This window comes from Anopheles merus, chromosome X, assembly GCF_017562075.2.
Source record: "Anopheles merus strain MAF chromosome X, AmerM5.1, whole genome shotgun sequence".
In the NCBI taxonomy this organism is placed as follows: Eukaryota; Metazoa; Arthropoda; class Insecta; order Diptera; family Culicidae; genus Anopheles; species Anopheles merus.
The window spans coordinates 7,960,586-7,975,565 of record NC_054081.1 but is presented as its reverse complement, the minus strand read 5'-3'; the positions used below and the strand labels follow the sequence as shown (position 1 = coordinate 7,975,565).

The 14,980-nt window shown below is 52.2% G+C and overlaps 1 protein-coding gene across 1 annotated transcript in view; it reads left to right on the top strand.

The window, feature by feature from the left end:
• The first annotated feature begins 1,023 nt into the window (after positions 1 to 1,023).
• Positions 1,024 to 14,980, top strand: part of LOC121589615 (dorsal-ventral patterning protein Sog-like) — a 15,423-nt gene continuing 1,466 nt past the window's right edge. The window contains exons 1-3 of the mRNA XM_041908680.1: positions 1,024 to 1,052; positions 1,205 to 2,002; positions 14,453 to 14,556. Of these exons, the coding sequence (XP_041764614.1) occupies positions 1,864 to 2,002; positions 14,453 to 14,556 (243 nt within the window). The 5' untranslated portion in view covers positions 1,024 to 1,052; positions 1,205 to 1,863. The remainder of the gene's footprint in view (positions 1,053 to 1,204; positions 2,003 to 14,452; positions 14,557 to 14,980) is intronic.

Genomic DNA, 14,980 nt, shown 5'->3' with positions numbered 1-14,980 from the left:
GCCACAAACACGCTCAAAAACCCGCCGAAAAGAAGAAGAAGAAAATTGTGATTTCGCCCCCCTACCTTTCCTACACCCTTCTACGAAAGAGAGAGAGAGAGAGAAGAAAAGGGAAATTGGGTTTGCAAATAGGAGTTGCGTTTGGGGATCTTAAATTTGAATCCTTTTTTTTATAATTATTTTTTTTTAATTCAAATTCGGTTCAATCCATCCTAATGTACTACTTTTTCTTGCGCCCTCCCCCCACCGCAGTGTTTGGCCGCGAAGCGCAGGAAAATGTAAGCAGCCACCGGGCAGCAGCAGCAGCAGCCGGTGCCGCTACTAGACGAACGATCGAACGAACGGAAGCAACGAACGGTGGGGCCGCACCGGGCAGCGTCGGCAGGAGGAGCAGCCAGTGCAGCAGTGCCGTCGGCCGCCGGCCAGCGTACCGGTGGACGCGCCCGAAGCAGCGCAGCACCCGCAAGCGCCGGAAACGCAAGCCGCCGACCGCCGCCGAGTGAGCGGGGCCAGCAGGACAAGGTGAGCAGTGGCCGTGCCCAACTAGTGGCCGCCAAACCAAACAGGATTGATTTACGGGGTGCAAATAACGCACACACACACACAAACACACACAGAGGGAGGTGAAAACAGTTTTGGGTTTTTCTTCTCCGGGAAATCCCGATCGGCGCGAGTCCTGGCGCGCCCCCGCGGGTATATAAATTGGCTGCAGCAGCGCGCAAAAACCCCCGTTTGGGAGAGAGAGAGAGAGAGTGAGAAGGGTAGGACGGAAGGTAGAGGTGTGTGTGTGTGTGTGTGTGCGCGCTCTCTCGGCTCTCGTCTACCCTAAAACGGGCAGGTCCTTCTGCAGGGTGCTGGCGCGCGCGCGTGTCTCGGGTCTGTATGGGTGCGTGCGCATATGTATAAGCGAGCGAGCGCGCGCGCGCGCGCGCGTGTGTATGTGCGCAGGTGACCCGTGCTGAGGGCTTCGCAGCGGCAGGACGGTTCAGTCGCTCGTGAGAAGCTGCCCAGTGCGCACATACATACCAGAGCCGAATCGGACACAGTGCGGAGTGGGAAAAGAAAGGAACAACCCAACCCGCAAAGCACAAACAGTTTTTCTTCTGTTTTTTGTTTGCGTGTTTGTGTGTGTGTGTGTTTTTTTTTGGTTTGTTTCTAATTTGCTCTAATGTTCTCTTCCCTCCGCGCCCGGTGGTCGCTGCAGCAACAGAACACCCTGCGTTGGTGCAAAAGTGCCGCCCGGAAAGGGATAATACGTCGGCCGACCGGCCGGTCGCAACATTAGCCCAGCAGAAAACCGTGCAGTGCAACACAAAAAAGAGAGAAAAGAAGAAAAAAAAGCAAAAAAGTGCTGCAAAAAACGCGCCCCGAAGTGTGAGTGAGTGTGCAAAACGTCACGAATTGTTAGTGTAGGTGCAGTGTTTGAGAAACGGTCCGCGTGTTTCTGCTTTGGAAAGGAAAAGGAAATAAAAACGCAGGCGAGGAACCCTCGCCGTGAGGAAAACCGAGAAAGAAAAAATTACAACCTCAATTCAAAAAGTGTGTGATTTGTAACGAAAACAACAAAAAAACGGTGAAAGTAAAGCAGCAAATCCTGAAGAGGAAAAAAAAACACACACAACAGTTTTGTTAAACATCAATCAATCAAATAGTGAAACAAAATCCTGTGCAGTAGTGCAAGTGTTTGTTTTGTGCAAGAGTGCAACAGTGCCGAAAGGAAGCAGCCAATCCTCAATCCAACCAGCGCGCACAGAGAGAGAGCGCGCGCGGTAGCGCTCGCACGCGCGGAAAGGACGCTCCAACCAACCTCAGCACCAACCATACACCCAAATTGCCAGCCAGCCGTCAGAACCGCAGCCTGCGATGGCTAAATTTATCGCGACACTTTGTCTCCTGTGGCTGTCGGTGCTGGTGCTGGTCGGGTTCGCCGCCCGACCGGTGGCGGCCCGCCGCCACCCGCTGCTGATCGAGGACGAGGGAGCGCGCCGCAACCGGCCCGCAGGTAGGTGTCCTTTAAGCGTGTAGCACTAGCACAGAATCGAAACTATTAAACCGCCCCGTAGCGTTTTATTAAGGTCTTGCCCGAATTCTACAATTCGGTGACGAAACGCGAACAGCAACACACACACACAAAACAAACAAACAAAACAACAACAAAAAAACCCTCACGCTTTACGGAAGTTTCGAGCTCTGCGAACGAGACCGAGCGTGAGAGACCGGTCGTGTCGTGGCTATGTGACGTGCAGGAAGGGAAGAAGCTGTGGGGTCTGCTGTGGGGGGGGGGAGACACCCGGCAGCCCCAGGGGCAGGCCAAGCAGCGGACGTCAGTTGCTGATCACGAGATATCTATTTTCGCCCTTTTTTTCGTTGTTGTTGTTGTTAGTTGGTGTGTTGCGCCCGCCCGTGTGTTTGCAGCCGCGCTCTAGGGCGCGCCCTTTTGCGGAGGTGCAGGGAGGTGCAAAACCAAAAAAAGACGACTTACAACTGGTGCTTGCAGCCCGCACGGGCCACACCTCCTTTTGGGCAGGGCTTTAGTACGGCGCGGAACCTCACGTGAGCGCTGGCTGGCGCGTGTTCTAAGGAGAGGAGGGGGGGGGGCACCTAGCCAGTGCATCTTCGCTCGCGAACTTCTAGCGTACATCTGCCGGCCAGAACCGTGCTCAGAATTGGCCTATCGCTTTCCGTCGGGCGCAGAGTTGCGAATGTCTGCAAACACCTGGAGTTTTTTTTTGTTTTCCTTCAACGAACGATCAAACGCTGCAGACGAGCGGTGATAATTATGTAAGGATCGGTGGTGAGCTAAACTAACCCAGCTCAAAATATGTATCCCCCTAAAAAACGTGCGAGTGTGTGTGTGTTTTGGTTAATTTGACTTTTAAACTCAAAACCCCCAATCCATGCCCCCTGCCCGTAAAGGATGCTCACTTGACCCGTCGTGATGTGAAAAGATCGGCAGAGCGGGGGACTTTTCCCCCGTGCAGCCGAGCAAAGAAGAAAAAAAAAAACAAACCATCCCGTCGGGGCAGCGCACACGCGCGCGGGGGTAAAATATTTCATAATTTCTTCTAGCTTCACTCAAAGGAGGTGTCTTTTTGCTGTTGTTGGTTGGTTGCAAACCAGCGCAAGCCGTGTAGCCACACACTTTAACGCAACAAGAACCGAACGCGTTCGCTTCCGCCGATGTGCGATGATGATGTTTTTTCAATTATTTTTGTGTCCCGACAACTGTCCAACTTCGGTTTCGGTTTGGCTCGGGGTGGGGGCCGTGTGCCGGTTGCTGTCGTTGGTGGATTTGGCCGCATCGGCAGCTTTTGACTTTTTGGGAGGAGGAAGAGGAAAAATAAAACCTTCCCGAAGGCAAGAATTTTGAGCGTGTATAAATATATTGAAATGCTGAAGAATGCGTGCGCTTTTCGAAAAGAGCTAGAGAGGGAGAGATAGAAAGTAAGAGCTCTGCGTGCCGAAGATGTGATGTGTAGATCGTCCTGAAGTTCTTCCAACACCAGGTGTGTCCAGATGACTGTGTGTGTGTGGGTTGGTGTGAATCGGAAGTGACGCTTCCGTGATTTCCGCCCCAGGGGGGAATGTACAATCGGACACCCTCTTTCCCTCGTCGCACATTCTTTGTCTTTTCCGACCAATTTTTTGTTGCTTTCTTCACCTCCCATGCCTGGAACGGGCGGTTCAGGTTCGGAAGGGACATTCCAGAGGGCGAGCCAATTTGTCTTGCAGTCCTGCAGTCCTATTGTCTGCGTAAAGCTACCCGCTGCGTCAATGCTCCCTCCTCTATTTGACACGTTTGGTCGCCCGCCCTTGTAAACCGTAGTTTGCTTTACGGTTGCTTTATGGTTTATCTTTATTTTTTTGTTGGGTATTGGGACGTGTTCTCAGATCCCAGGCGCGCTTTACCTGCGGCAGCGGTGTCCCCGGTGCTACCTGAGAGGCTACCAATAAGCAGGGAAACGATACATTGAGCTCTGAGCGGTAAATTCATTCTGTAAAGTGTTGGACGTGACCGGCTGTGTAACATCCCAGATGTTACGATGGCCCGGCTGCTTTAGCTCGCAACCTATTAGACCACCATGCTCCCTCACAACGGCTGAACATCGGCGTGTACATCCAGACATTCTGAAGCACTGTCCGGAAGTTTCACAAGTCTTGCGCTCTCCGACGAGTTGCGAGACCATTCCTCGGAAGCGTGTTCTTGCTGCCACTTTGTTTGACCCGCGTTCCCGCGTGCTGGAACGTAGATTCTTTGGAGCTCCCGGCGTGTATGGACCTTCTTGTGCGCCTACGGCCTGTTGGCATTCAGGGCCAATTTCTGCGCCTCATCAGTCCGCGTCCGCAAATAGCTGCTGACTCCTATCGCCCTGTCTTTCTCTCTCACTCTCTCTCTCTCTCCCTCTCGGAGGGGCCATTCAACCTCTCAAGCCTGGCAAGCGCTCTGCACCGTGTAACCGGAAACGTAACGGAACACGCGCCTCGGAAAACCGGGCTGCGCAAATATTTTTTTTTTGCGTACCTTGTTATGTGCCGCTTCACTCATTTGCATTTGCGGCACGAGGGACGCACACACACACACACACACACACGCAGGGGGTGAGGGGGACGAGTAAGAGAGCTTAGAAATTGTACACTGGGGCCGCTCCATCCCACCTTGCGAGCCCCAAAAAGTGGCTAAGCCGGCCTAAGGGGGAGCTCGAACACCTTGGGCGGGGGAAGAGATGCAACGATTGAATTACACCGCTTTCCCCTGCTCACAACAAACCCTTTTTGGCGAGCGTGTCTGTGTGTTTGTGGCTATTTGAGCTGAGCTAATTGCATTGTTGGCTACACCTACTCGCCCGGGGTCCTGCCACAAACTGACCAGCTACATAGCCTCGAAAAACAAAAATGCACCGTTTTCAGCATGCACGGTTTGCTTGGTGTGTTGGCTGCGTGTGCTATTGGAGCAATTGAATGCCTCACTAACGGAACTTTACTCCTCGAACCGTACCCCACACACACACGCACGCACATACATGCGTTAAAAATGCATTACAAATGGGTGGAATTGGAATTGGCCCGCACGTCGTCGTGTGCCCATTGCGTAGGTTGACAGTTGGCGCGTTTGCATTAACCTGAATGACGGTAATTAATTGGATGGCGGACCCTGGCCGGTTGGCGAGAGGCGGAACAACACAAGTTTTTTTTTTCATCTCCAACTAACCTCCCAAACCAAGCCATCCTCAGGCCTTGTTTCTCTTTCCACAGCACAACTCCACATTTCGGATTTGGCGAGGACCTCTGACATCTGTGTCATCTGGATGTTCGCATCACATCTTCCTCTCCCGGAATTCCAGGGTTTTGGAATTGGCAAAGGAATTGGGAGCCACTCGCACTCCACAGTTGACTCACTGTTTCGCCATGTTGGGATAGTGGACACGAAGAAGTCGGGGCGCCCTAACAACTAGAAACGAGGGACCTCATCACCGCGTAGGCTACCATTTTGATTTTGCGCGTAGGTTTGCGGGGAGGAAGTCGTCAGTTTTGTTTTGCAAATGTAAATGTACTTGCAAGCAGTTCATTGAACCCCGGGAGCGTATGTGACGTTCGAAAGAGTCCCGGAAAGCGTGCGGGTGCGAAGATTTGCACGGGAATTGCAAAACGAGGATTGCCGCCGTCGTTCCTGTGAGCGCACGCCGCAAGAATGTGCACACACAGGGGCATTTCCACGCAGGGGAGGTGAAAAGATTTCCCATTTTTAAAGAAGGAGGGGGGGGGGGGTCGAAAATATGGGGCACAATCAAAACACACACAACCGCGCGCCCCCCGCCCGTTGGAGGTTTTTTTTTGTTTTGTTGTTTTCCGTTCGCATACTTCAAAACACAACACACCGTCCCAGACGTATCAGAATGAGCCGCCCCCGCTCTCTGAGGCCACCAAAGCTCAACAACGTGAAGTGGTGAAAATTGTTCACACACAAACAACAACAACAAGGAAAAAGAAGATACCCGTCCAATTAATCGTGCAGACCACAGGCGCACGCCTGCGGCACGATGCGCTCTGTCAGGAGGAGTTCGGGGGCCGTGGTACGATTTGTAGGGGAGCTCCCTGTACCCAGACAAAAAAAACAAACACACACACACACACACACTCAGACATACCTACACCATGCAAAGATGGCGCTGCAAAGACCATTCGACCATTCATCGGTCATGCTCTAACGTAGACTATTTTTAGTGAAGTCACCGCCGTCTTGACGGGCGCACGGCCACTACTCTAGTCGACATTCGCTACCGACTTTAGTGTGTCTTTTTTCATCTGTTTCCTTCTCTATGGTTGTGCGTGTGTGTGTGTGTGTCTGCTGTGTAGCGAATGCTCCTGGTTTGCTGTCTGTCGACAGGTACACCTAAGCGGAGCTGCGAAATATCTCTGGAGCTGGTCGAAAGGCTCCCCTATTCGAAGGCGTCGGTTTTGGCGTCGTCCGTGCGGTAGCCATTTTCATACAGCCTCACGACAACACCACCATGGCATGTGTGTGCGTGTGTGTGTTTGTGTGACACAGTGGATCGAGAGCGAGATATCGCCCTCAGTGATCGCAGAGACGTGCGATTGGGGAACAAGAGCTGTAGTAGCTGAGCATTCCCCTCCCCATTAGAGTCGATCAGCACTCAGATCAGAGAGACAACAGGGTCAGGGAGGGTGTGCAACATTCCTCACGCACACGCTGCAAAGGGGGATGGCAGTAAACCGGCCTTGCCTGCGTGTGCGTTGCATGCGTGCGTTGGCTGCTACTACACAACGCGGCACGTACTTCGAGGCACGGCTACTAAGAAGGCCTCTGTGCGTGCGTGTGTGGCTGTGTGCGCACTGCATACGATTTCACACACACACACACAGCTCTAGTCCCTTGGAAGAAGAGCACTTGGCGGTGGTGTAAGAGATGTGGTGGGCAGGCAGGGTAGTCGTCGGCGACGACGGTGGCGCGCGACATGAATTGACTTCGCGCAATTTAAAGTTCAAACCGCGCATACCGTTTGCTATTTTTGCAAAATCCGTTTCAAACGGCGTTGACAAACACCGAGAGAGAGAGAGAGAGAGAGAGACACGGTGGTATTGGTGCAGGAGCGCACAGACACGCATATGCACACACGGTGCGGCAGCACCACCGCTTCTTGGGTTCGGTTGGCTGATCTGATCTGACCAGACGGCAGACCAGAAGATTTGTCGCATTTTTGTTGTCTCACTTCGCCCCAAGGTGTACGGCGAAGTGGTTCTGCGGTGCATCGCGCAGCGTTCCCACGGCCTCAAACTTCCTCTCCGAGACGGTTGGAATGTGGCGGGGACACTGCACAACAGCACAGCGGAGGCATTTCTTCCCCTTCGTGTTAATCGATCTTCCGTGTCCGGTTTGCCGATGCTCCAAGCGGTGGTGGAACATGAAACCGTCATTACTGCGACACCGTCTTGACAGTCAGTCTCGATCAAGCGGGGCTCTTCAACTTGTCACGCATAGGGGAGGGACGGTTTTCACACGCATATTTGCACGATCCACCTCGCCCCGATCTGTGCCCACTTGTTCGTCCCGGTGGCGTCTCCAAAACTCCAGCTCCAAACGCTTGCGTTATCTGCGTGCTGTTGCTTTTCCACGTCCCCACAGCAACTTCTTGGGTTGTAAAGCCGGCTGGGACTCGCCCTATCTAGCAATATTATTGGGTATATCTTTACATTGCAGAGCTCTTCCCATCGATAGGAGAAGGTCCAGAGTGACTGCCCAAACAGACTCGACGCGACTCTCGACCGAAACGTTCTCTGCCGTTCTAAGATCCCGGAGGTTCGAAGGTACTCCGCTTTCACCAGGGGTAGGGGAGTGCCGCCACTCGGTCTGGTCAGATCCCCCGAGCAGTCGGGAGGCGGTGTCGGCACATCCTACCAACACAACCGGCCCTCACCTCAACAGTCGTCCCACCAGTTTCCTCGCGCCACCTGCTGATGTGATGTCGCGCCCAGGGGTCTCCTGGGTGGTTGTGCCTGTCGACCAGTCCAGAGTACTTTTCTGTGTCTTCTTCTTTCTCTTCTCTCCGTTTCTGTTTGTACCCCTCGCTCCCAAATGCAGACAGTGCGTCTGGGCGAAACGATCGAACCGATGGGCGGGGAGCCACCTGGGAAAGAACCTGGGGGAGCGGTCTCTGTAATCGAACATCGTGTTCGGAGTGCGAGCGCGCGCGCTCGCTCGCTCGCTCGCTCGCATTCTTCGGGGAAACCAGTCCAAACGCCGGGCCGGGAAATGTAAACAGACGGGCCGCGGATCTCCCGTGCCCGGTTTCGCTCCCTTTCTTTGGCTTTCCTTTCGCCGCGAGTGCTATCGAATCGTCTTGCAGCCCCACCTCCCGAGCACGGCTATGTTTATCGGCACTCTGTCAACGACCTCTTTCAGGTTTTCAACTTCCAGCGGGGCTTGCTTCGGGGCGCTCGCCACCCCAACCCCGCCTGGTCGCATGCACTTGGAGAAATGGAAGAGTTTTATTGCCCGATTTTTTATTTCCCTTTTTTTTTTTACTTCTCGTCAGTCAGTCGCGCATCTGCCCGCCGGCTCGAAACATCCAAATATTGTTGTGACCCTATCGAGTGTCAGTTTGTTTGAACAGGTCGTAAATTACTCTGCCACTCTACCACGTACCGGCGTACTTCAAACGGGCACCTCTTCCGGTTTCGCAACCAGCAACCCCCGAGAGCCCCCCCGGTGTTGTGGTTGCTCCCCTGCCACCACCACTCTGCCCAGAGATAGGTGCAATTGCTCGTCAACAACCTCAACCGCCGTCGAACGTTGGAAGAGGATCCTGCGTGTGCGCGCGCTCGCGCGCTCGTTCGCGTGTGAATAAAATACGGCACGCCAGCTGCAGTCGTTGTGCTCTGATTCGCCCACACACATACACACACATGTACACCTCCGCTTTAATTAATAGGCCTCTTGAAAGGACTGACCTCATCTATCTTGTCCACAGCGCGCCAGAGCAGCGCCGAGTGTGCTGACACTACTCTCCCTGGGTTAATGTCTTTCTGGGCCCGCCAACACGTTACCTACGCCACCAACGATGGTGTTGTTCGCTACCGCCGTCTCCGGCGAGTCATTGGAGCTCCGCTGGTGTTGGAGACTGGTGGCCCCTGTGTGTCGTCATCATCGATAATGCAATACCATCGGCCATCTTCAATGACTGAGATTGAAACACGTTCTCCTGGAGCTTGATGTAGAGATCGGAACTCCTGCAGAACATCTCAAGGCTCTCCAAGCAGAGAACCCTATCTTTGAACAACATTGAGATTTTGATTCTGATACCTTAATTTCACACATGCCTACCTTGGTCGTGCTATCGGGAGGACTCCTGAATATCGCAAGACTCTCTAAGAAGAGATTGAACTTTATATTTGAATAATATTGAGATGGAATTCTGATCTACCATACCTCAACTTCCCATTGTTCGGGAACTTCCGAATATCCCAAGGCTATCCAAGAAGCGATTGAACTTTATGTTTGAACAATATTGAGATTGAATCCGGATCAACCATACCTCAACTTCACACTGTTCGGGAACTTCCGAATATCCCAAGGCTCTCCAAGAAGAGATTGAACTTTATGTTTGAACAATATTGAGATTGAATTCTGATCAAACATAACTCAGCTTCACGCTGTCCGGGAAATTCCGAATATCCCGAATATCCCAAGGCTCTTCAAAAATAGATTGAACTTTATGTTTGAACAATATTGAGATTGAATTCGGATCAACCATACCTCAACTTCACACTGTTCGGGAACTTCCGAATATCCCAAGGCTCTCCAAGAAGAGATTGAACTTTATGTTTGAACAATATTGAGATTGAATTCTGATCAAAACATAACTCAGCTTCACGCTGTCCAGGAACTTCCGAATATCCCGAATATCCCAAGGCTCTCCAAGAAGAGATTGAACTCTATCGTTGACCAACATTGACATTGAATTCTGATCTCAACTTCACACAGGTGAACTCCCGAATATCCCGAACACCTCTCTCTCTCTCCTCCTCCTCTACAATGAGGACCAACTCGAATGTGCGAAGTGCTACCACTGCCACCCAGGGCCACCGCAGAGTGACCGTTTTGTCGCAACAAGGCGCGGGGCCCGTTTTGCCCGTTTAAGTTTAATTTAATGATGATATCATCCGATCAGGTTTTAGTTGGCGTTTTGCTACTTTCGGGAGGGGGTTGATTGTTTGGAAACGTTGCCGGTGAGGAGGTGCGTCGCGTGGGCCCGTCCCACACCGCCGATGCGCGCGCACCAAAAGCGCATTGTTGTCTGTTTTAATTCGTGTTCGTTTGCCCCTGTCGCTCTCTCTATCTCGCGCGCGCTGTTTGTGAGTGGAAAAGGCAATCAGAAGTCGTTTTTTTTTTGTTGCTGTTCCTGCAACAAAATGAAAAGGACCCGAATTAGGCGCTTGTCCAGAGTACGGTTTTTTTTTTTTGTTTATTTGTTTGGTGGGCCCGTAGGTGGGCCCCCGCTGATGACCCTTTGTTTGGATCGCCGCAGCAAAACCCGCTCCATCCCACATCCTTAATTGGGGAAGAATCAATCATGCATTCAGTTTGTACGTAGGTATGTGTGCTTGTGTGTGTGTGTGCGCTCTCTCTCTCGCGCCGTTTCACCCTCCAATTGATCTTGTGATCCACCTTCGCGGCGTGCAAGAGCTCTTGCGTGGTTCTCCTACGCAGCCAGAGGGTATGATGCGGGGGTGTGCTTTTTTTTGTTTGTTTGTTTGCGCCCCAACCGAAATGCGCATAACGCGGGCAATAAATTTCAATTTCTGCACGCCCGAAAGATGATGGGCTCGGCGTGTGTGTGTGTGTGTGTGTGTGTGTGTGGGAGGGAGGTAGAAGAAGCAATATAAAACACTTCAAACTTTACGAAACGAAACGAACGAAAAATATACATTAAAAACACACACATGCAAGGAACGGACAAGAACAGTGTTAAAGTTGTTGTTTTGTTTTGTTTTTTTTTGCAAAATGCAGGAATAAGCAAGGCAAAAGCAAGGAAAGAAAATGTCAAGCACCAACAAAAATAAAAAGAAAGAGAGAGAGAGAGAGATACAGCCAAAGAGAAGAAAATAAAATTCAAACAAAACGGCTACAAAAAGGTGTAAAAAAAGTACCTCCAGAGGATCGCTGGGAGCGCGCGCGCGCGCGCGCAAAAAGGCAAAAATAAAAACGTCAAACATTCCAGATCTAGAAAACACCCCCCCCCCCCCTCCCTCTCAGGAAAAGCAAAGAGCGTGCAAAACGGAATGGGAAAGGAAGCAGCAAGAGTGGCAAAGAGCGCAGAAGAAGAAAAGGTGTAAAGTGTGTACATCTTCACCGCAGGAAAACAGGGAACGGGCAGGGTGGTGGGGGCGGGGGCGCAGGGGGGAGGGAGAAAATTAACCTCCTTTCTTCCTACCACACCGTACTGTGGGGGCGTGCGCGCGTGTGTGTGTGTGCTTCATATTTCTTTATTTATTTATTAATCGCGTAGGAGGAGGCGCAAACGGTCCGCCTGCCGTTTTGGGGCCTTTTCCTCCCCCCCCCACCCCCCCCCCCCGGTCCGGGTCGGCGTTGTGTTGTAATGATCGATAGGTGGCGGGTGGAGATGTGATGATGATCATCATCACCGTGTGTGTGTGTGTGTGTGTGTGTGTGTGTGGTAGGAAGAAAAATGGAGTTGGGAAGCGCGGGCCGGAGTGCCGCCAACATGTGGAGGCGATTACTTGAGACTCGATGGAGCCATTTGGTCCACCAGATGGTCCGCGTGATGGCCCGTGATCGACCTCATGTGTGTGTGTGTGTGTCTGTGAGGAGTTATTAGGGTTTCTTGCTTCTTTTGTGCTCCCTTCATCTCTAAGAGGACGGAAAGAAAGGCAAAAGAGAGAGAGAGAGAGAGAGAGAGAGCGTGTGCAAGATTCCGTTTTTATTGGAGGTTGAATTGGTTGCTAATGCATATGATTGCCTTTAATTGACGAGCGCGCGAGACTACTCCCCCCCCACTGGCGGGATCTCAATCTCCTCATCCCCGTCCCGAACGGGTCGTCTCCTTCCTCGTCTTGAGTAGGAATGGGAATCGGAAAGCAAAATCCTCCTATTCTTCCAAAAAAACAAAAAAACACATTTCATCCCACTTTTCACAACCATAATTAAGCGGAGGGAAGCGGGCTTAGCGCGGTAGCAGATTGTTTCCGTGGCGCAAGTGTGCTGCTGGGGCACGCGCGAGAGCAGAACGAACCACTCCGGGGCCGCGCGCGTGTGCGATCTCATTTTTCCAACCCACCAACCCCCCCCCCCTCTACCTTCCACTGTGTGTGTGTGTGTGTGTGTGCTTTCCGTTTTGGTAGGAACACGCCCGAAGATCATTTTCTATTTTTGCGCGCATCATTGGCGTATGATTTGTTGTGCGCGTTTCGCACAATCTTTTTATGGGAGGCTGCCGAGCGCGCGCTTCTTCAATGGGGGAAGGGGGGGTGGGGGGGGGGTCGAAGGAGGGGGTGTGTGATGGGACTGGGCGGGGGTTGAATGTCGATCAAGATATTATTATTACTATTTAAGAGGCAAACGAGCAAACACAGGGCGCTTTGGGGGTGATATATACCCGTCACACACACACACGCGTGTCCTCTTCGTTGGGTTTGGGAGGGGGTTTGGGAGGGAGCTCATCAGCAGGAATTTTCCATTCCAAGCACACACACACAGATGCGTCTAAATGCGCCATTTGGAGATGTGTTTTTTTTGTGTGTTCAAAATCAGATTTGTGACATTCACTTGACACACAGCATGTTTGTGTGGTGTTGGTGGGGCAAAGGGTGTGGGTGCAGCGCAGGGGGGGGGGGGCACAAAATCACATCCGGTAGAGGGCGGCCACGGCCCATCGGTTGCGCAGAATGGAGCGTACTGTAAGCGCGCGCGCGCGCGCGCCCTCCCGTGCATACTAAAAACGCGTTCGTCTCGTCCGCTGCGCTTCACACACACTGAATCCCGCTCAACCAAGCGTGTGTGTGTGTGTGTGTGTGTATGTGTGTGTGTCACAGGAGGGAAGAAGGGTGGTTTTTGCGTAGTTTTAACGCCCGCCCCGGGGTAGGTAACAACACGTCAAAACCGAAAAGCAACAAAACAAAAACAGCAAAAAAAAACCGCAACCAACAACAACTCTGTTGGCACACACACACACACACACACACACACACAGAGCGATTGACCTTGATCTTCCCTCGCGTTTTTCCCGCCACCCGGGACCAACCCTCCTGCCCTCGGTTGCCTACCTCCCCGAGAAGGAGTCGTCGTTGTCGTCGTCGTCGTCGTCATCCGCCCGACTTCCATTACATCATGGTTGTTGTGGATTTTGTTTCTTTTTTTTTTTGTTGGGATTTGCTTCCTTTTTGGTGAGATCTTCCTCAGACCATGTGCGACAAAACAGTTTTTTTTTTTCTCTCAAATTTTGTTCCTGTGTATACCGGCCGGCAAACACACACACACACAGGTATTTTTATCCAACCAAAACCCACGGCTGCGCCTCTCCAACCTTACATAATGCACTCTGTATGTGTGCGGGTTTTTTTTCTGTTTTTCGGCTCCGAACCGGATCGGAAACCCGACCGACGAAGATGAATGGGACCATAAATTAGCTCTCGGCAACAGCAAAAACCGCCCCCCCAATAGTCAACCCCCTCTCCACACCGTTCCACTTCACTGATGATGAATGTGAAATCGATCGACCGATCGACAGCGTTTCCTACCGCACAATCAAGCGCGTTGAAGAGCGTTGAGGGCCTCGGGAAGTCACCGAACCTGCCACGGGGAGTACCTCGACAGCAGCTGTCACTTGTGTGCTTGGGGGAGGGTGGCAGGGGTTTGGGGGCAGAGCAAACGCCAGACCCTTGGCAACTACGCAACGGATACGTTCGCGCCTTGGAAGGGGGAGAGATAGCAGAAAACGGGAGAAAAAAAACCCCCCCACCGCGGATAACTTGAATTTAGCGGTTCTGCTCCAAACTTCCTTCCAGCGCGCGATAATGCTCCAACCCGGCGAGGAATTGCCGGCGAGCAACAAGGAAGGTGGCAAAAAACGGCCATTGCCGTCTTCCGCCCCCTCTTTCGCTGTCCGACGACCTACCGACAGCAGCAGCAGCAGCAGCAGCAAAAAAGCAGATCGATCGCGCAAATTGGTGGCGCCAGTTGTTAACTAATCTGTTCCTCCTCCCCATGTCTCTCGCTCTGCTTCTCCTTCTCCTTCTGCTGCTTTTGGCGGCTAGACCATTACCGGTTCTCAGTTTTGTGATGCCACTGTTTTACCACTTCTTTCCTTTTGGCCTCTTCGGGCATTTGCGCTCGTTCGCCACTCAAATGTTTTCTATCTCGCTCAATCAAACTAACGTATGCTCCTCTCTCTCTCGCTCTCTCTCCATCTCATTACAGAGTGCCAGTTTGGCAAGACCATACGCGAGCTGCACACGACCTGGTTCGCCGATTTGGGCCCCCCGTTTGGCGTCATGTACTGCATCATGTGCGAATGTGTACCGGTAAGTAAGGGGCTGTCTTGGCCCACCACCTGCAAGACCACACAGACTGTACACTGTCACACCACAAGCTAGGAAAGCTATCGGTTGCCGGGATTGTGTCTGGGCCAGTCTCCCAGTTTTTTTTTTTTTGTGTGTGTGCTGGTTTCGTACAGTCAAAACCGGAATCCGGCAAACACTACAGCTCCCTCCCCAGGAGACATTCAAAACCCGTGCGGCTCATTTCAAATTCATTCGGGCGATCGTTTTCCCCCATTCATCTTCTTCCTGTTTTCGATTTTGCACCACCAACAAAAAAAAAAAAAACTGCTGAAAGTGGCCTAACATTCTTCCCCCCGCGCGCCCGGTTGCAGACCCAGACGATCGCGGCAGGATTTATTGCCTCGTCAAAGTCATCGATTATCTCGCCCAAGCTTCGCGAAAGCAT